The 18,237-nt window shown below is 56.5% G+C and overlaps 8 protein-coding genes across 8 annotated transcripts; 4 read left to right on the forward strand and 4 right to left on the reverse strand.

Moving 5' to 3' along the window:
- Nucleotides 1-12: 12 nt before the first annotated feature.
- BO86DRAFT_240592 (beta-glucosidase H) lies at nucleotides 13-2,863 on the reverse strand. The gene is made up of 4 exons (XM_025667092.1): nucleotides 2,625-2,863; nucleotides 1,962-2,568; nucleotides 647-1,913; nucleotides 13-581 (listed from the first exon to the last, which is right to left on the reverse strand). The coding sequence occupies exons 1-4, from the start codon at nucleotides 2,743-2,745 to the stop codon at nucleotides 30-32; spliced, it is 2,547 nt and encodes an 848-aa protein (XP_025530244.1). The 5' UTR covers nucleotides 2,746-2,863; the 3' UTR covers nucleotides 13-29.
- Nucleotides 2,864-3,474: 611 nt separating this feature from the next.
- BO86DRAFT_356772 (general substrate transporter) lies at nucleotides 3,475-5,401 on the forward strand (the record flags this gene model as incomplete). Its single annotated transcript, XM_025669680.1, has 2 exons — nucleotides 3,475-4,691; nucleotides 4,776-5,401. 2 exons carry the CDS (start codon nucleotides 3,475-3,477, stop codon nucleotides 5,131-5,133), a joined length of 1,575 nt encoding a protein of 524 aa, XP_025530245.1. The 3' UTR covers nucleotides 5,134-5,401.
- A 72-nt stretch (nucleotides 5,402-5,473) lies between these two features.
- BO86DRAFT_356775 (putative glycosyl hydrolase) lies at nucleotides 5,474-6,846 on the reverse strand (the record flags this gene model as incomplete). The annotated part of the gene is made up of 2 exons (XM_025669681.1): nucleotides 6,294-6,846; nucleotides 5,474-6,154 (listed from the first exon to the last, which is right to left on the reverse strand). The coding sequence occupies exons 1-2, from the start codon at nucleotides 6,786-6,788 to the stop codon at nucleotides 5,474-5,476; spliced, it is 1,176 nt and encodes a 391-aa protein (XP_025530246.1). The 5' UTR covers nucleotides 6,789-6,846.
- A 2,804-nt stretch (nucleotides 6,847-9,650) lies between these two features.
- Nucleotides 9,651-10,317, forward strand: BO86DRAFT_397212 (uncharacterized protein; the record flags this gene model as incomplete). Its single annotated transcript, XM_025673488.1, has 3 exons — nucleotides 9,651-9,671; nucleotides 9,713-10,088; nucleotides 10,169-10,317. 3 exons carry the CDS (start codon nucleotides 9,651-9,653, stop codon nucleotides 10,315-10,317), a joined length of 546 nt encoding a protein of 181 aa, XP_025530247.1.
- Nucleotides 10,318-10,601: 284 nt separating this feature from the next.
- Nucleotides 10,602-12,242, reverse strand: BO86DRAFT_240639 (NAD(P)-binding protein). The gene is made up of 2 exons (XM_025667093.1): nucleotides 11,057-12,242; nucleotides 10,602-10,790 (listed from the first exon to the last, which is right to left on the reverse strand). The coding sequence occupies exons 1-2, from the start codon at nucleotides 12,080-12,082 to the stop codon at nucleotides 10,758-10,760; spliced, it is 1,059 nt and encodes a 352-aa protein (XP_025530248.1). The 5' UTR covers nucleotides 12,083-12,242; the 3' UTR covers nucleotides 10,602-10,757.
- A 275-nt stretch (nucleotides 12,243-12,517) lies between these two features.
- BO86DRAFT_407830 (short chain dehydrogenase) lies at nucleotides 12,518-13,937 on the reverse strand. The gene is made up of 5 exons (XM_025674301.1): nucleotides 13,396-13,937; nucleotides 13,270-13,346; nucleotides 13,139-13,222; nucleotides 13,022-13,090; nucleotides 12,518-12,975 (listed from the first exon to the last, which is right to left on the reverse strand). The coding sequence occupies exons 1-5, from the start codon at nucleotides 13,593-13,595 to the stop codon at nucleotides 12,575-12,577; spliced, it is 831 nt and encodes a 276-aa protein (XP_025530249.1). The 5' UTR covers nucleotides 13,596-13,937; the 3' UTR covers nucleotides 12,518-12,574.
- A 962-nt stretch (nucleotides 13,938-14,899) lies between these two features.
- Nucleotides 14,900-16,044, forward strand: BO86DRAFT_397215 (terpenoid synthase; the record flags this gene model as incomplete). The annotated part of the gene is made up of 3 exons (XM_025673489.1): nucleotides 14,900-15,291; nucleotides 15,339-15,715; nucleotides 15,773-16,044. 3 exons carry the CDS (start codon nucleotides 14,900-14,902, stop codon nucleotides 16,042-16,044), a joined length of 1,041 nt encoding a protein of 346 aa, XP_025530250.1.
- A 204-nt stretch (nucleotides 16,045-16,248) lies between these two features.
- BO86DRAFT_386989 (uncharacterized protein) lies at nucleotides 16,249-17,649 on the forward strand. Its single transcript, XM_025671473.1, has one exon. It carries the CDS (start codon nucleotides 16,434-16,436, stop codon nucleotides 17,550-17,552), a length of 1,119 nt encoding a protein of 372 aa, XP_025530251.1. The 5' UTR covers nucleotides 16,249-16,433; the 3' UTR covers nucleotides 17,553-17,649.
- Nucleotides 17,650-18,237: the final 588 nt, after the last annotated feature.

The raw sequence follows: 18,237 nt of genomic DNA on the forward strand, positions 1-18,237 counted from the left end.
TATGCTTGTTTTATTGGTACCTAGATCTCTCAAACTCCAGACCAGAATGTCGTCACTCCCACGTCCACGGAAGCCTCCAGGAAATGTCCACGGCTACTGGTTCCAATCAGAATGCGATACGTACCACTGTGACTACACCAAGCGCTGGCCTTCTCATCCCAGAAGCTGGTCGCGCGTACCAGATCAAGCGGGATTGTGACTACCTCCTCTGCATCAGGTTCCAAACGGATCTTCCGGAACTCCTTGAGTTCCTTCTGAGGGCGCTTGAGTGGGGCTTGTACCGGCACCACATACACCTGGATCACCTCTGCGCCAGCCTTTGTGCCGGTGTTGCGCACCTTGCAGCGTACATGGACGCTGTTATTTGCATTGCGCTCCAGGCACAGGTCTGACAGTACGAATGTGGTGTAAGAAAGACCATATCCGAAAGGAAACAACGGCTCAATCTCTGCCTCGTCATAGAATCTGTATCCGACGTATACGTCCTCTCCATAAAGAACTCGGCCGCCTTCGGAGCGGAAATTGAAGTATGTGGGGTTGTCTTTCAGGCGGCGGGGGAAGGTCAGAGGAAGTTTACCGGACTGGTGTGATGATCTTGTTAGTCGGTGTCCTGGAGGTGAAATTCAATGACAATGCATGAGCTTACCGGGTTCACATCACCGAAAATGACATCGGCCAGGCCATTGCCCGTCTCGTTTCCTCCATACCATGCATGCACGACAGCCTTGGCGTTGTCAATCCACGGCATCTCAACTGGTGTTCCGCTTTGCACGACAACGACTGTGTCGGGGTTTGCCTCGAGCACCCGCGAGATCAGTTCGTCAGTGTGAGGTGGTAAGCGCATGTCGGTTCGATCCTCGCCCTCTGATTCCCACTCGGCGCTCAATCCGGCAACGAGGATCACCTGGTCTACACTGGCAGCTAGCTTGACCGCCTGTTCGATCCCTTCCTGAGGGGACAGCTGCTTGCATGCACCGAATCGAAAGCCGCCGTGTCCGAAGTCCACCACGCCGGGGATCTTGAATTTGGCAGTCTTGGCGCATCCCCATTGCACCTGGACTCTGTAGGATCTGCCCGCCACGAGATCTAGCGTGCCGGTTTCCTCCATAGTGCCACTTCCGAGGAAGCTGGGCCCCGGTCTCTGTACATCGGCGTTGTTCACCAGCAGATTTCCGTCCACGTACAGCTTTCCGGTGCCACGGACGCAGAGACCGAAGTCATACAGTCCGGATTCTTCGGGGATAAAGTCGCCTTCGGCTTCAGCATACCACACTGGCTGCAGTTTTGGATGGCTGTAATCCAGAAAGAAGACCTGGGCGTCCGTCTCATGTCTGACTTCTAGTGGCTGCCTGGTGAGAACGGTTGGCGGGTCGTTGAAGATCTTCAAGGTGAAGCCCGGCTGGCCATCGTCGGTCTGTAGCCGCTTGCCGAGCAAGGGCAGCATCTGATGACCATACACGCCTTGTGCAAACTCGACGTCAGCTTGAGCGGAGCGTGTAATTCCCTCAAATGGTGAGATGGCCTCATATGGGTTCAGCGCAGCACTACCCCCGCCGCAATACGTCGCGATCTTTGAATTGGGACCGATCACGGCGATCTTCTTGTGTTTATTCAACGGCAGAATGCTGTCCTCGTTCTTGAGTAAGACAATTGCCTCTGCTGCGATCTTCCTCAGAAGCTGTCTATCTTGCTCGCGGTTGAGTTGTTGTTCTGGTGCATGCTCTGGAATCCCGGACCTGCTGGCTTTCTGGACAAGCTTCAAAACCGCTCGCACGCGAGCGTCTAACGTGGCTGTGGAAACTTTGTTGGCAGTAATTGCGTGGGTAAGAGCACTGCCACGCCATCTGGAGGGACCCGGCATTTCCAGATCCAGGCCCGCCTGGACGGCTTCGGATGTGCTGTAGGTACCGAACCTGCCCGCTGTCAGTTATGACTCCCAGGGTGTATGGACATTAGCTTACCAGTCACTCATCAACAGCCCGTCCCAGCCCCATTCGCCCCGCAAAATATCTTGCAGCAGGGTTGGATTCTCGGAGGCGTGGATACCATTTACTTTGTTGTAGGCCGTCATGATCGCAGCTGGTTTCTCCACGCCGATGGCAAGCATGAAAGGGAGGAGATAGATCTCCCGCATGGCCCGGTCTGTGACAATTGAATTGACGGCCATGCGCTCGTGTTCCTGGTCGTTACAGACGAAGTGTTTGAGGGTGGCACTGACGTTCTTCTGCTGCAGTCCCTTGCAGTAATGGCCCGCCATTATGCCTGAGAGCAGAGGGTCCTCGGAGTACGATTCAAACCCTCGCCCGCCCAACGGGCCTCGCTGGATGTTGATGGTAGGACCGAGGATGACGTGCGCGCCTTTGGCTTTGGCCTCGTCCGCCAGCAGACCACCAACCTCCTCCGCTAGATCTCTATCGAATGTGGCTCCTAAAGCGGTTCCGCACGGTAGACAGGCTGCGGGGACGCTGCCGAAGAAGCGCGTGCCGCGGACGCCGTTTGGGCCATCGGATAGGCGAATCGACGGGATTCCGAGGCGGGGAATTGCGACCGTGTGCCAGAAGTCGTCGCCTGCGAGAGCTGTGCGTCAGCATGCGATTGACTGTTGCTGTTGATGCTGGACCTACCCGTCAGAAGCGCGACCTTTTCGTCTAGTGTGAGCTGTTTTAGCAGTACTTCCACATCTGCATTTGCGATCTGGGCGAAGGCGCTGTCCGTCTCGGGGGGAGATGGTTCCACGAATGGCATGTTGACGATGTTGGCCTAGGACACGACGAGAGAAATTGAAAGGAAAGGAAAGGAAAGGCTTGAGGGGTTGCGTCGCTGGATGCGAATCATTATGTATATGTTCGCCAGAACCAACGAACCCCCGCACAGGGAGAAACGTGACTGACCCCAACATCTACGTCGATAAGTGACCTGCAGGGTGAGCCTGGTGGATACCAAGCTTGACTGTGCTCCAGACGACGCACTGAAATTCCAAGTATGATTGGCTGTCACTCGCATCAACCCGGTGGCTCCATCGTCCGCATTTTCGTTGGATTTCGCCGTTTCTCCTTTTCTCCGTTTCTCCGCTCCTCCCGCGTGGCCCGACCCCAAACCCTCCCCAACAATTCTCCACGTCTCTTTCCACCCCGGGGTATTGCTGCATATCCGGGCGACATGCCGATGGCCGAGTGTATCGGTTGACGAGCGCGCAGATCCGTCTTCTATTGGCTGCTCGTATCATTTCTCCGCGTGTTCAAGCCACAAGGAAAAGGTCGGAGTCTGCCACGATGGGAGCAGGTTTTACCTCGCTTGCATCATACTCTGATTCCGTACGAAAAGGTCTTACCCCGGCTGAGGAAGGCGTGAGATGAATCATCCGATCGGGACCATAGGGATTCTCGGTTGGGATAAAACCTCTGCTTTCCCTCGTGCCTGGTCTAGCGTTTTTTGGTTTCCTTGATCATCTTTTCATCTAGAACTTCTGTCAAGATGGGCTCGAGCAAAGAAGGCACCAGCGTTAAGCCTACTGCAGGGGATGAGCTTGCTGCAGTCCTGCCAGCGGGCGATCGCCCCTGGTATAGACAAGGCCATCTCCTGCGTCTCAACCTCATTATTCTCTCTCTGGTTATGTTCTCCTCTGCCAACGGGTTCGACGGATCCCTCATGAACGGTCTCGAGGCTCTGGACCAGTGGAAGAGCTTCATGAACAATCCCACCGGCGCCAAGCTGGGGTGGCTGAATGCCATCTACTGGCTGGGCTGTGGTGTCGGATACCCGACCGCCTCGTGGATTGCCAACAAGCACGGCCGCAAGCCCGGCGTGTACGTGGGGTATGTCTTCCTCGCTCTCGGCACTGCGTTGCAGACGGCCGCCCCCAACCCCGTGGCTTTCATGCTGGCTCGGCTGTTTCTGGGCTTTGCGTCCGCGATGTTCGGCAACTCGGTCCCCTTGCTGATCAACGAGATCGCCTACCCGACGCACCGTGGCATCCTCAACTCGTTGTTCATGTCCGGATGGTACGTCGGTGGCACGGTCGCCGCCTGGGTCGTCTTCGCTTCGCGCACCTACCCCTCCTCGTGGTCCTGGCGGCTGCCCTCGGTGCTGCAGGCTCTGGTGCCCGTGGTCGGCCTGCCGGGGTTCCTGTGGGCGCCCGAGAGTCCTCGCTGGCTGTTGTCTGTAGGCCGTGACGAGGAGGCCCGCAAGATCCTGGCCCAGTACCACGCCGCAGGGGATGACTCCGCCCCGCTGGTGAAGTACGAGTTCGAAACCATCCGAGCGACAATCCGCGCGGAGCAGGAAGCCCACAGCAGCGGCAGCTACGCGGAGATGGTGCAGACCCCGGGGAACCGATGGCGGCTGATGATCTCCGTCAGTCTCGGCTTCTTCGCGCAGTGGTCCGGCAACGGCGTGGTTTCGTACTATCTGTCGTTGATTCTGACCTCCGTGGGCGTGACCCGCGTGCGCGACCAGACGCTGATCTCGGCGTGTCTGCAGATGTGGGACCTGGGCTGTGCCGCGCTGGGCGCCTACCTGATCGATCGGCTGGGTCGCCGCCCGCTGTTTTTGGCGTCCGCGGGCATCATGCTGGTCAGCTATGTGTTGGTGACGGCGTTGTCGGGCTCGTTCAAGTCCACCGGGGACTCCGCGACGGGGGCCGCCGTCATCCCGTTTCTGTTTGTGTTCTTCGCGGGCTACTGCATTGCTTTGTGAGTTGCCTCCATCTCCCGCTTGTCTCCTCCGTCCCTTCCACCCAGCTTCTTCAATTCTGGACTAATACGTGATGGGTAAAGAACCCCCTTCCTAACCGCCTACCCCTGCGAAATCTGGCCGTACCGCCTCCGCTCCCGCGGCCTGACGGTGACGTGGTGCGCCACCATCGTGGCCATGTTCTTTAACACCTTTGTCAATCCCATTGCGCTGGATGCGATCGAATGGCGCTACTATATTGTGTTCATCGCGGTGCTGGTGGTGTTCGGCGTCACGGCGTATCTCTGGTACCCGGAGACCAAAGGGTATTCGCTGGAGGAGATTGCAGTGATCTTTGATGGGCCGGGGGCGGGAATTAGGGGTGCGGTGGGTGGTGCGGGTGCTAAGGCTGATGGGCAGGGGGGGAAGGGAGAGGAGGTTGTGCATGCGGAGGATGTTTAGTTGTCTGAGGTGTAGTCTGAATGTTTATTGTTCTGTTCCCACTCCGGTGGGGGTAATGCGGCCCCGCTATGGGTCCCACAAGCAGTGAGTCGGCGATCACGCCGTAGGGTCTATCGGGTGTGGAGGACAGTACACTACAGATCCTCGAAGATAAGCATCTCGTGGTGTGCAAGACACTACATCTACATATACTCAGAGACAAGCATCGGATATGCAGTATGATGCCGAGTAACGTATGCTTTTCTGCAAGTAGTATATACAATCCAATCCCAAGTCTAACGTCCAACCTCTAATCTCATCTAATCTATCAATGCAACCCAACCCACCCACCAGGGGCAGCCTACCAAATCGCCGCGACCAGCGCATCCAGCGCCGAGCTCTGCGTCGAGGCATTCACCGTCGCCGCGTCCACCGGGCCCGACCAATCGACCCCGAACCCCGTGGCGTCGGTACGATCATTCGCCCACAGACTCGCGGCGGAGGCATTGATGACCCTCGCGTAGGTCTCATTCGGCGCGACGCCCTGCAAGACCTTGAGGTTGCGGACAAAAATGCCCTTGAACTGCGTCTCGTTCGAATCACAGGCATCCGGCTCGCACGACTCGTGGATGACCCCGTCCTCGTCCGCGAGGGCGGCGATCGCGCCCTGCGCAATCCTGCCCGCGGCCGCCAGGTACGTGGAATTGGCGGCGGGGCTGCCGGTCGCGCGGTGCAGCTCGACCAACCCCCCCAGGATCACCCCCTGGTTGTACGTCCACACGGTCATCCCGTTGTTGGTGCACGCCGCCGTCAGCCCGTCGTTGATCGTGTGGTTCGCGTTGATCAGCCCGCTGCTCGCGAACCACGCCCACTGCCGCTCCGCCCAGTCCAGGTAGTACTGCCGGCTGCTGGTGGTGGCCACCCGGTTGGCCAGCGAGGCGCCGAGGGCGAGGAAGAGCTCGTTGCTGATCGCCCCCACGTACACGTGCGTGTAGTCCGAGTCCAGGCCGCCGTTGCCGCAGAGCGAGGGCCATGCGCGGCTCTACCGTGCGTTAGCATGCAGTTCCCCAGCCTAAGCTCCCACTTCTACCACTTCTACCACTCTACCAACTGAGTGACTGAGTCACTGAGCCGGGGAAAGGGCTTCCGCGGCAGTCGGGGGGTAAGGGGAGGATACGTACGAGATGGTAAAACACCCCCTCCGCCAGATCCAGGTAGTCACTGACACCAGTGACATCGTACGCCGCCACCCACGCCATCCCCCACCACATGTCGTCGTCGTAGCTGCCGTCCAGCCACAGCGACGCGTTGGCCGCCCCCGTCGGCTGGCCCGCGATCGTGTACGCCGTCCCGTTGGCCGCCGTGTAGTCGGCGTCGATGCCGCGCGCCGGGTACGGGTTCGTGTTCGTCGCCACCCGGAAGGTGTTCTCGATCACCCCGGTGGCGATCGTCGCGTTGACCGTGCTGTTTTTGGTGGCTAGGTTGGCGAGCGTCGTCAGGCAGTTCGCCCCGTTCCACCACCCGCAGGTGTTCCAGATGCCGGTCGTCGGGTTGTAGTACGTTTGGAGGGTGGTCAGCGCCGTCACGGCGCGGGTCATGGCGGTGTGGTTGGTTGCGCTGGCTGTGCCTGTGGCTAGGAGGGCTAGGGCCAGGGTTTTCGGTGTTGAGGTGTGCATTTTGGGGGAAGAGAGGGGAGAAGAGGGGAGCAGTAGGAGGAGAAGGAGGAGTAGGAGGAGTAGGAGGAGTAGGAGGAGGAGTAGGGCAAGAGGGGAGGGTGAGACTCTGCATCTTCAATCCCAGGCAGATCGCTCTTTATCTATCGCGGCGACAGTCACAAATCATACCCATCGCGTCTCCACTGCAGAAAAAAATTCTACGTATGCAGCCCCCCGACATCCAAGATCCAGAGATCACATCGACCGATCACATCCCCCATCCACGGTCTGTCCTGCAAGGAGGCAGAAAAACCCGCAATTCCCAACGCGCCACCCCAAACTGATAAGATAGGCCAGCCCGGTTTACCGGTTTACCGGGGCTACGTAGGGCGATGCGTAGGCGTAGGCGTAGGCGTGTAGTGTAGGCGCTTGGCAGGCACTGTACGGAGTCCTGCAAACCCTGTTCCTTGTTCCTTGCATGAGGGCCTGCATTAGTGGTGGCTGGGGCCTGGATCCTGGATCCCGGCCAGGCACCTCCGCCGAACTTTTGGCGCCGGGCGTTGCATCTCTGGTTCGTCGATTTTTTTTTGTGCTGGTCTGCCAGTCCCCTGTCGTTCGTGCCTATCCGCCCTGGATCGACTCATGGGTCAGTGAACTCTGTCCGGGCTGGTTTTTGGGGCTCGGGAAGAAAACTTCCGTGTTGTTTTGGTTCCGACAGGGAAGAAGTTTTCTGCTGACTTTCGTCCACTCGGACTTGGTCTTTGGGAGCCAATCAGCGCGAGGCTGGCTGCGTGGCTGGAATTTGAGACGACGGTGTGTCTACGTTGGCTGTTGCCCTGTTGCTATGTTGACCTCGACGCTGACTTCATCTGTCATGTTGCCCGTTGGACTGCCTTGAAACAGACCAAGCATCCAATTCCGGGGGCGGGGAATTCAGGGTTTCCGTCTTGTTTTAGTCGCATTCTTAATTGCGTAGCGTATCGTAGTCTTGCTGCAGTGGAGCCCTAAGTTGAGTGATGGTTGGGCCGATCGCGGAGCGGAGTTTACCCGGCTGAGTCAGCGGCGCCCGCTCACCGCTGCTCCACTCGGCAGTTGTTGCACTGGCGAATTCTACGGACTCACAGGTACTCGTACTTGTAGAAGAGTTTGATCTTGCTTGAACGGTAGACTCGAACCGGGGTTCACATTGAGGTGGTTGAGGTCACGTTACTGCGTGACCTCTGCCCTAAGAATGTCTCACTTCCCCGTGGATGTCTCCGATCTGCCGCCGACCGAGCCCCGATTTTCAGCCCGACCGCCATCGCCAGCCATCCAACTTATCGGTCCTCCGCGCTGTCGCATCGTCAGGGTTCAGAATTCAGCGCGGGAGATAGTGAAGCATTAGACAATCAGCCCAGCATTGTGACACCCACATGCGTTTACTCAAGACATAGTGTGTCACCTTGTTCCTCTTGAATGCCACCGCCGCACCGCATTCACCACTCCTTGGCGCGGCGATCGCTGTCCATCGAGCTGGATGCATCACAATGCAGCTGAGACAGGGCCGATGGGCCGCAAGGATCAAGCCGGAGCCCACCACTGGTGGACTCGATGGGTCTGTCGTTGTGATTGTCTGTCTGCTGTAGCCTGTGAGTCTCTCGATAAGGAATCCTGCACGGTACCTCCGAAGCGGGTGGCTGCACGGGAAAGCCCTAATTCCGTCCGTCGTCGATCGGGCCTGGCTGGCAGGAGAAGGACCCGATTTCACTGAGTAAACCACCATTGACGATTGGTAGAAGTTTGTGGGGAGGAAGAATGACCAGTAGTGTTTCCGTGGCTGTCTATCATCCTAAGGAGCACGACTCCATGCCTGTCGGAGGTTTTCAGACTCTCACCGCATCCTGCAAGGGAGGGAAAGGGACATAGCATCGTCCAACCGGAGATCTTCCTCCTTTCCCCTCGCCGTTTACCCCTCATCCATCCATTCTGCTGCAGGCGATATCCCTTGTCGCTTCCATTCTCTCTGACCGACTATTCGATGATTCATCCATCATTCGTCGTCGACACGAATGGATCCGGAGGTGCAGACACAGTCCGAACTAAACCCACCTGCCGTTCCCCATATAAGCATTCGAGGACTCAACCCCCCAATCGAGAATTTACCTCTGGAATCCTATCTACGCTCCTGCGAGAGACACCTCACCCGGCGACGTCCCCCGCACAGAACTAGCACTCGAGCCACAGTCCCCATCCTTCCCCTTCTCCGTCAACCGGACCAGCGAAATTCCTGTGTTAGTGTTGGGAAGCTCATCAAAGCTCGACGGAGTCAATCTACCTCGTCGGTTCGTTCGGACATGGAGACGGCCATAGGGTGCAATCGGGACTGTGGATGTCTGTCACTGCGGGTCAGTAGTCGGGAAGGCCAGTCCCTTATATCACCACCACACTTGAATAGGGGAATGGTTGGTGTGTGATCGAACAAAGAACAAGGATTGAATATTGCCAATCTCTCGGCCTCGACGGTGTCTACCGGATCGCATGCTCGTGCTGACAGGATTCCATCCATGCCCGAGGCCGATGGGCTGAGCATGCAGCTACTGGACAGCTCTAAAACGCACACTAGTCCGTAGTCTGGACACTAGCCTAAGCTAGTTGAGCTAGCAATGCAATGGAGGCCTTTAGTGATGCTCCCCCGGTCGTTTTGGCTTGTATGGAGTATAGTGCCACTATAGTGCCACTACTGTACTCCGTAGGGCTCCGGCGCATCACCGGTTCCACCGGCGAGATCCTAATCAGCTAGCGAGAGACTAGCTATCGCAACGCGTCGCTATCGGAAGCAAGTCCCCAGCTCTTTCGTCGAAATCTGAAATCTTCCTTCACTTCTGTCTATACCTCAGATTCAACATGCCCTTCCTCCAAGCCATCGTGCTGGCCCTGGCCACCACAACCCTCGTCCATGCGCACAGCCACCGCACTCTCGGGGCCGACTATTGCACCCCGCCGCGCCCGCCTGCCCCGCCGTCGCCCTGGGCTACCCCCTCCCGCTGACCGAATACCCCTTCGACACCGTGCGCGCCATGGAGAACCTGCTGCTGACCGGCCAGCGCGCCCGCTTCCCGTCCGTCACCCTGATCTTCGCGCACGGCGGCGGCGCAATGCCCTACCTGGCCACGCGGATCGCCGGCCTCGCCTCGATGGAGTTCATGGGCGGGCGGAGCGTGGCGGACTCGGTTGCCCAGCTGGCCGGGTATTACTTCGAGACGGCCTCGGCCACGTCCGCGGTGCAGCTGGCGGCGCTGAAGAGCTTTCTGGGGGCGGGGAGGATCCTCACCGGGACGGATTGTATGTTCCCCTTCTTTTGTTTCTTCTTTCTTCGTTCTTCTCTATTGGGGATGTGCATATGTTGACAAGTTGCATGGCAGATCCGTATGTCCCGAGTGACCAGATTGCGGCGACGTTGCCGACGATCCAGACGAATGGGGGGTTTGATGCGTCTGAGATGATGGGGATTCATGCGGGCAATGCGTTGCGGTTGTTTCCGCGTGTGGCGGCGGTGTTGGGGGTGTGGTGATGCGCTGGGGTTGGTGCTGGTGGTTGGGAGAGGTGTATAGTGGAGCGGGTTCATCTGTGTATAAAATCCTGAAGCTAGTTTAATGGTAGGTGGTGGGCTTTCATTGCTGCATGTGTCTTCTCGATGCATAGCCAGCACAGTCCGGCTACGGGGCTACTCGCTAAGCGAAGGTAGGTGAGTGGTTGTGAGGGTATCTTTGGTGATACTCTCACTGCTGCAGCTACGGCCCGATACGACTGCAGAGATTGGGGGTAGCAAGGTTATATTCGTAGGTGCTTGTCTGATTACCTCCGAGGCTCTGTACCCGTTTTGCATTCAGTGTTGCGTTCAACTAGCTGTGTAATTGAAGAGTATCGCCTCTAACCACAGACCCACCAACAAGCCTCAACCCTACCAGTCTCCAAAACTCTTCCACCTCTGCGCTCCAGCAACAGCATGAATCACGCAGCCCCCTCCCGTACCCTAACAACAACCTTCCCCCTCGCCCGCTTACTCTCCATCCTCTCGTACGCCTACAAGCAGTCAGCACATCACCCCCATCATCACCCCCACCCCAAACAAAAAAACATACCTGAAGCACCTCCCCCCACCCCCACACCGAATCCACCACCACCCGCACCACCCCCGCCTCCACCAACCGCATCACCCGCCCCATATCCTCCGCCCGCGGCCGCCCGCTATAGAAGCGATACCCGCGGGGCACGCCCCCGAGCACGACCGGCCAGAACCGGCACGCCACCTGCTCCCACGCCCACGCCATCTGGCCCCAGAACCCCGGGGCGGCGTTCATCTGTCCCAGGTTGATGAACGGTTTGTCTTCGGCGAGGTAGGCGGCGCAGTGGTGGTAGAGGGTTGTGTCGCCGATGCAGTCGATGATTGCGTCGAAGGGGCGGGGGTCCGCTCTCGGTGAGGGGGCAGAGGAGGAGTGGTGCGCGCGGAGATACGCGTGCAGCGGAGCGTGCGCGACGTAGTCGATGACCTCGTCGACGCCGAGCGAGGCGAGGAGGTCCGCGTTGCGCGACGAGCACGTCGCCACGATCGTCCCGGTTGGGCCGAGGATGTGCCGTGCGATCTGGATTGTGAGCATGCCCACGCTTGTGCTGCCGCCGTTCACGAGCAGCTTGTCCCCGGCGATTAGGCGGGTGAGGTCTAGGGTTTGGATGGCGGTGCAGCCGCAGCCGGTGAGGCCGGAGGATTCTTGCGGTGATAGTGGTTCTGCTTTTGGTGGAGGTGAAGGTGAGGGGGAAGGTGGCGGTGGAGTCGTGGGGTGGGATTGGGATTGGGATTGGGGTAGGGCTGAGGGCGAGGGCGAGGGCGAGGGCGAGGGCGAGGGCTGTAGCGGGAGGGGGCATCCGGCCAGCGCGATGACCTGGCTAGCGGGCGCAATCAACCGCTCGGCCAGCGCGCCCTTCCCTGTTCCGAAGACTTCCTGCTCCGAGACGCAGCCCGCGACTCGCGTGGAGGGGGTTAGTTCCGGTCGGGTGGTGGCGACCTGCGACCCCGTGGCGAGGATGCGGCCGCTGAACTCGAACTCGGGGACGGCGATGCGGCGTCGGAAAGGGAGGCCGAGAGAGAAGGGCTGCGGAGGCAGGGCGCGCATCATGGCTGTACAGATGGCGTTCAGCGAGACGTAGTCGACTTCGATGAGGAGGTCATTGGCGCCGAGGGAGGAGGCCGTGGGCGCGGGGAAGGTGGTTGTCGGTGTCAGGGTTGTTGAGGGCAGGCCTGACTGGGTGTATACCCATGCACGCATGGTGGAAGTCATTCTTGAAGGTGATTAGGAGTTGGATGAAGGTGATGGAGTGGTGTTGTATTATTTGAGGGGAAAATGAGATGTCAGATGTCAGATCGGGGGGGTGCAATGCCGAACTCCGTGCGGCGCTAAGCTGCAGCAGCAGAAGCAAACGTTAGCTGGCTGCTTGTTGTTTAGTCTGTGAGTGTGTGCTCCCTCTCTCTGCTAAACAAATTTGTTCCGGGGTTGATTGAACCCTCACTCGCCGAATGTCACCGAAGGAAGGGTAAACTCGCCGATTGCGCAGTTCAGCCTCAGTGGGTTCAGTCTTGTTGGTGCTCAAGCTAAAATAGCCAAGCTTTTCACCTTCACGCCACACTCATCCAGACAATGCGACCGCTTGATCTCGACCATACGCAAGCCTATTTTCATCAACTGCCTATCTGCGCGCAGTATGCTTTGCGGCTACCTTCACATCAATCCTATATTGCCACCCTAATGATGAAGGTTAGGACAACCAGACAGCTAAGGCAGAACATACCCCCCGTCAATCAGCAAATCACTCCCCGTCATATACGTCGACGCATCGCTCGCCAGATACAGGTACAGCCCCTTGATCTCCTTCACGTTCCCCTGCCGCCCCAGCACCGCCATCCGGTACGCCTCCTGCACGCAGTCCTCCCCAGCCCCCATTTTCGTGTCGAAAAACCCCGGTGACACGATGTTGACCCGCGCGAAGTCCCGCCACTCGCGGGCCAGCGACTTGCCGAAATGCGTGACAAACGCCTTGGTCGCGTTGTACACCGGTTGGTCCACCGGCACGTTTACGATGTGCGCGCTCATGCTCGAGGTGATGATCAGGTTGCCGAACCCTTGGTGCTTGAACATGTCACCGACAAATTTGGAGCAGTAGACCACTCCGTCCACTGCGGGTGTTAGTCGAGGAAAAATGCCCTTGGTGGGGATACGTACCGTTCACGGACATCTGCTTCCTGTACTCGTCTAGTGTCTGCTCGAGAATAGGCTTGGAAATTGCCATTCCTGAGCACTGTTAGCAGTTTGCCTCTTTTTTCCGCCTCGAAGCCATACCCGCATTGGCGACGAAGACGTCAATCTTTCCAAAGTCACGAATCACATCCGACAACGCGGCGTGGATTTTCTCCGGATCAGACACTACAACCGGTCAGTCTTGCTCCTCAATACAGTTCAACGAAACCGACCATCAACTTGATACGCGACCGCCTTGATCCCGTGGTCTCGCGCCAGAACCTCTGCTTTTTCTACCGCAACGTTGTTGCTGCCACAAAGGTGAGAAACAAGCCAACACCTCTGAAACGGGAACTCACGAGTTGTACCACAACGCAACGTGTCCCTTGGCCTCGGCCATCGCTTCCGCCACCGCATACCCAATCCCATCGGCGGCGCCCGTCACAACGACCACCTTGCCCGCCATCTGGAACTGCTCGAGCACGTTGTTGGGGGTCCCCGGGAACGGGCGCGGAAAGCCCTCCCGGGGTTGATTGCTGTCTACCACGGTCATAGACATTTTGCGTATGCGTGAGGTAGAGGTGGATGTTCCGCCGGAGAGGTGCTGGATGTGTCGTGATATATGTGTGGGGTATCGCCGGACATGCTCCGAGTCCACGGTCGGGTAAATCCCCGTCGGCTAATTGTCGCGCCCGGGCCGTCGTACTCCGGTCGCATGGGAAATTGTGACATCGTAGTGGATGTTTTGAATGATTGAAAACTGATTCAGGGAAGGTCAGTAGAATTTAGTAAGAAAGTGTTCTTGTTGTGCACACGGTTGGGTGGCATCTTCGGTCGGCATTGGTGAGGATCCGTGTGAGGGGCTCTTAACAAGATATAGAGAATCAGATGCGAGTTGAGCCGCCCCACGATGTGAAAGGAATTGAAAGGTGCATGAGATCTGATAATGTAAAAGAAATGGCTCCTGAGACAAGAGCCCTTGGTATGTCAGGTTTCGTTGACGATCCTCAAAATGATCACGGTGACTATGAAGTTATTGAGCATTAGAGGGCAGATGAACTGGTAAGATAATGTCAGATCTTGGTTGACGTGTCGGGTCAACTTAAGAAGACAGAAATCCTTGTAGTGCAGGTTCAGGTCGTGGTTTGCATACTAGGAGGATTCCGATTGGACAGTCGCCAACTATAATCAAGGTCGCTAGCCCAGGATGCTCACAGTATACCTGACTTGTCACCGGGAAGAATAAAGTGTCTGTGATTGGCAAGAATTCGTGTAGGAACGACTACTAAGATCGTTCCAAGGACAAGTACCGAACAACAGTCTGAACCCCACGTCACCGATTGACCGGAGTCATGATCCTCAGATCGCCAGGTTTGCTGCACGAAGATGTCATTGCGGGATTTAAGCTGTCGGGGGGGTGCCCTGGCCTGGTTCAGTGGCCGCCTCATCCACGTATCGGCAAGGGGCCGGCCAGAAACTCTATCCCATGTGATAGGCTTTTGCCAATCTTGGAAATGTTGGTCAGTGCTCTTGTCATGCCTTGCCATGCGGCCAAAGGATGTTACCACGAGTCAAGGATAGAGCGTATAAAACAAGCGACCTGCATTGGCGTTTTTGTTGCAACGTTCAGCTTGGAAGCATTCAAAGTAGTTGAACAGGCTGAACCGCACGTTCCACCTAGTCACTATGTTCTATAAAGTCAGTCTTGATTTCTGGTGAACCTACATCGACACCGTGCAATTTCGGCATACTGACCGTATGGCTGCAAAAGACCAAAGTTTGCGATGGCCTGCTTACTGGCCACCCACGACCGATCTTCGAGGCTCTCATCCCTCCTTCACGAGGGTGACGTGTGACCAGATCATGGACGAGGTGCTCGCTATTCTCCCAAGTGTAGACGAGAGCAACGCATCACGAATCCGAGCGATGAGCTTACCCGCCATTGTAGCCTTTATGGTTCCGCATTCCACCAGCCATGACCGAATGGTCGTACTTTGCAAATGGCTGACTTGTTTGCTGCTCTTTGATAACCTCTTTGAATATCCATGGTTCAGCCAGGGAGAGACACTGCACATGGGACGAGGGCTTGACAGCCTACCGCGTGACTTGAGACTGCTTGCCACTGACGGCCAACTAGCCAGCGACAACTATATTCAATCCCAGTCTGCGCGGTATATTCGCGGAGTTCTCGCTGAAATGTTTCGCCTCAGTCCGAGAAAGGAGCAGTTCCTCCGTGCGGCCGACTATTTAGAAAGGTGAGTCTCTTCTCCTGGCCATAGCCCGCAGCGCTAAGCAGTGACAGAGCCATCATGGCCATGCACGCAAGGGAGCACGGTTCAAGCAAGGCCTCAGACGACCTGGAGCAATGGAAGCAATCTCGCGTTGATAGCACGGGCATGTTCATGCTGTTTCACTGGATGGAGTTTGCGCTCGATCTTCAGATCCCCGATAGCGTCTGGGATGATCCGACCATGCAGCTCCTGGTGGACGAGGCTTGTCTTCAGATTGGCGTTGTCAACGACCTGTATTCCCTGCCCAAGCATATTTTCATGAACGACGGTCGGGTAGACACCGAAAGTATGAACTGTGTGGCGTGGCTTATGCGAGGGACGGGCGAGAGTCTGCAGGAGGCCGTCGATCGGTGCTGGGACTACATCCATCATCTGGATGATTCGGTTGGTTAGTTACGTGCAAGCATGATAGAGGAAAGGGTAGCTGACAGACAATATCTTCTAGTACACGCTGCGATAGTTGTGAAGAGTCGATTTAGACAGGACAAGGCGATCTCCCAAATCGTGGACGCAATCGTTTATTCCCTCCAGGGGTCGTGGGCCTATGGAATCACGTCGTCACAGGCCTGCCTCAAGTCGCGGTACACCCGTCAGCCTGCACTGCTGTCTGGGAGCTTCAAAGTTGCGGCATGTGATGAAAAGCAACAGCCTCTTGTCGTAAATACTGAGGTGAACGATGAGAGAGACTCAGCTAGACCGGATGTTGAGCAATCTTGATGTCTTGTTCGTTGTGGCTAAGGCAACCAACACACACGGCATGAATTGAGGCTTTGAGGGACACAACACAGAAGATTGCATGATATTTGTGTGGGAAGCAAAACATTCACTTGTTGATGGGATCATGTGACAGGGACATGTTTGGTTGTTTGTAGTAGACTCTCTTAGCTCCCAGCTCCCTACACAACACAACAGACTCACTCCATTCACTCAGACCCAGACCTTCGAGTGGTCACGCAACTCTGTCATCTTCTTGTCATCTTTCTCTATCTTCTTTCTCCTTCCTCTCGCTCCCTCATCCTCTTCCCATAACACTATTTCGAGCAACACCATCACCACGCATCCTCAGATTCCATCCTTCTACGAGCAACATCTATAACACCCCAGTCATGGCTAGAGGCCGTAAAACCAGCAAGCTACCTAGGTCCAGGGATGACCACGGAGCTGAACACGGAGTGACTCACGAAGAAAAGCAGGACACTCAGTCCGACTCGAACGCTCCCGCCGGTTCTCCGACAGGTCCTGATGGTGATGACATGGACCTCGACGCTGGCGATGAACCGCAAAAGGTGGATGGCAAAACAAAGCATCAGGCAAAGCATGGGGAACAGGCTGGAGTGGCTCCTGAGATAAGGATCGAAGCTGAACGGCGATCGGACCCTCAGACCAACCCAGACGAAGACTCCGACATTGAGGAGCTTCCCTGGAAGGAACCCCAAGCCCGGCCTATCCTCAGATTCCCCCAGTGGTCCGAGTATGCTACAGAAGAGCAGCTAAAGCAGTACAACGAGAGGAAGAAGAAGGAGGCAAGCGAGAAAGCGAAACGCAACTCAAACAAGCACAAGAAAGGCAGCGCACAACGCACGGTTGACGTTCCAGAGGAACGCGCAGTTGTCAGCGCAGAGATCAACGCCCTGCTAACTCAGACCCAAGACGACATGATCGAGATCGATCACCCCGGGTGCATTCAGGAAAGCCTCATCACAGCAGGTCTCTCTCAACTGGGCGCTGGACCATCCATGCCTTCATTCTGGGGAAACCACCCGGTCAAGCTCGCTCTGCTCAAGCCCCTTGCGAACAGTGAGACTCTCGCTGACTGCACCAATCGCAGAACCGACTTCTGCACAGATCATAGCGAGCTCGGCCAGATGTGTCTTGATATTCAGCCTTTGGGCAGAGCCTGGAGACAGGAGCTGCTGAAGGTCCCACCCATGTCGGCTCTGATCTTTGACCTCACTATCCCGTCCATCAAGTACAACGGGAAGGGCAAGGCGAGGGCCAAGAACACTGACGAGACCGAGCCGCAGCTGGCCTGGGGAGACCGCGATAGACCCTGTCTCGTTGTCTCGATGCGCGAGGTGATTCACATTGTGACTACCATCGCGACTTCGATGAAGATCCGCGGCAAGAATTCCACGCGTTTCGTCCTGATGTACGACCCGTCCCAGCTTATTCGCCTGGACGAGATCAATGAATTGAAGGAGAAACTGCGTGTACTGAGTTGTTGAGTTCCGGCTCGCTCTTGCAGCGCACCCACCCGAACTCACTGTCCGGATCTATGACTACGCTCTCCGATGGATAGGGTTTCTGTTCAAAGGAATCTTGGTGCAAGTTGATCGTTGATCATGGCTTTTCATTTGTCTGCTCTGAACCTGACTGTATTTACGGAAACATGTTGTACTAGATTGGCCTCTTGTTATTCTTGCATATTATCGTTTCAAAATGATACTCTGACAAAATTATATCTCAGCTGTATGACCTTGAGCTTTGTAACTTGGCGTCGGGAAGTCGGGGTTCTCTACATATATCTGTCGGACACACTACTACTCCGTTTAACCATCGTCGAATCAAGCCTCAATCCCTAGACACCCGGTCCGGTCCCTGTAACCCGGTCAGATAACAGCTCCGTGAGATGCCAACTCATACTTTGTGATGATTTCTTTCAAATCAAATTCCATGACCACAGCCCTCAACCCCCAGCCTCTTACGCATGTTCACGTGATCATACATTCTGCCGTCCCAGACAAAGAGTCGCGTGAGCCAGAATGGGAAGGCGGCGTCTATACCAGCTTTAACCTCGAACTGTTGACCTCTTGTTTTATCGACACAACATTCTTCCTTGATCCCCCCTATGTTATGTCTTCCACTGGGATACGTCAAAGAGTTCGATAATTCACGCGAGCTATCGACTAT

Source organism: Aspergillus japonicus (genome assembly GCF_003184785.1).
Source record: "Aspergillus japonicus CBS 114.51 unplaced genomic scaffold BO86scaffold_9, whole genome shotgun sequence".
Classification (NCBI taxonomy): Eukaryota; Fungi; Ascomycota; class Eurotiomycetes; order Eurotiales; family Aspergillaceae; genus Aspergillus; species Aspergillus japonicus.

Excerpts from the sequence above, each read along its gene's own strand:
- BO86DRAFT_240592 (XM_025667092.1), bottom strand. The coding sequence starts at position 2,745 with ATGCCATTCGTGGAACCATCTCCCCCCGAGACGGACAGCGCCTTCGCC. Across the intron at positions 2,569-2,624 it reads AAAGGTCGCGCTTCTGACGG|GCGACGACTTCTGGCACACG; the intron begins GTAGGTCCAGCA and ends CAGCTCTCGCAG. Across the intron at positions 1,914-1,961 it reads GGGCTGTTGATGAGTGACTG|GTTCGGTACCTACAGCACAT; the intron begins GTAAGCTAATGT and ends GACAGCGGGCAG.
- BO86DRAFT_240639 (XM_025667093.1), bottom strand. The coding sequence starts at position 12,082 with ATGACTTCCACCATGCGTGCATGGGTATACACCCAGTCAGGCCTGCCC. Across the intron at positions 10,791-11,056 it reads TGGCGTGGGCGTGGGAGCAG|GTTGTTGTTAGGGTACGGGA; the intron begins GTGGCGTGCCGG and ends GCGAGGGGGAAG.
- BO86DRAFT_407830 (XM_025674301.1), bottom strand. The coding sequence starts at position 13,595 with ATGTCTATGACCGTGGTAGACAGCAATCAACCCCGGGAGGGCTTTCCG. Across the intron at positions 13,347-13,395 it reads GTTGCGTTGTGGTACAACTC|CAACAACGTTGCGGTAGAAA; the intron begins GTGAGTTCCCGT and ends CCTTTGTGGCAG. Across the intron at positions 13,091-13,138 it reads CGTCTTCGTCGCCAATGCGG|GAATGGCAATTTCCAAGCCT; the intron begins GTATGGCTTCGA and ends AACAGTGCTCAG.
- BO86DRAFT_386989 (XM_025671473.1), top strand. The coding sequence starts at position 16,434 with ATGGCTAGAGGCCGTAAAACCAGCAAGCTACCTAGGTCCAGGGATGAC.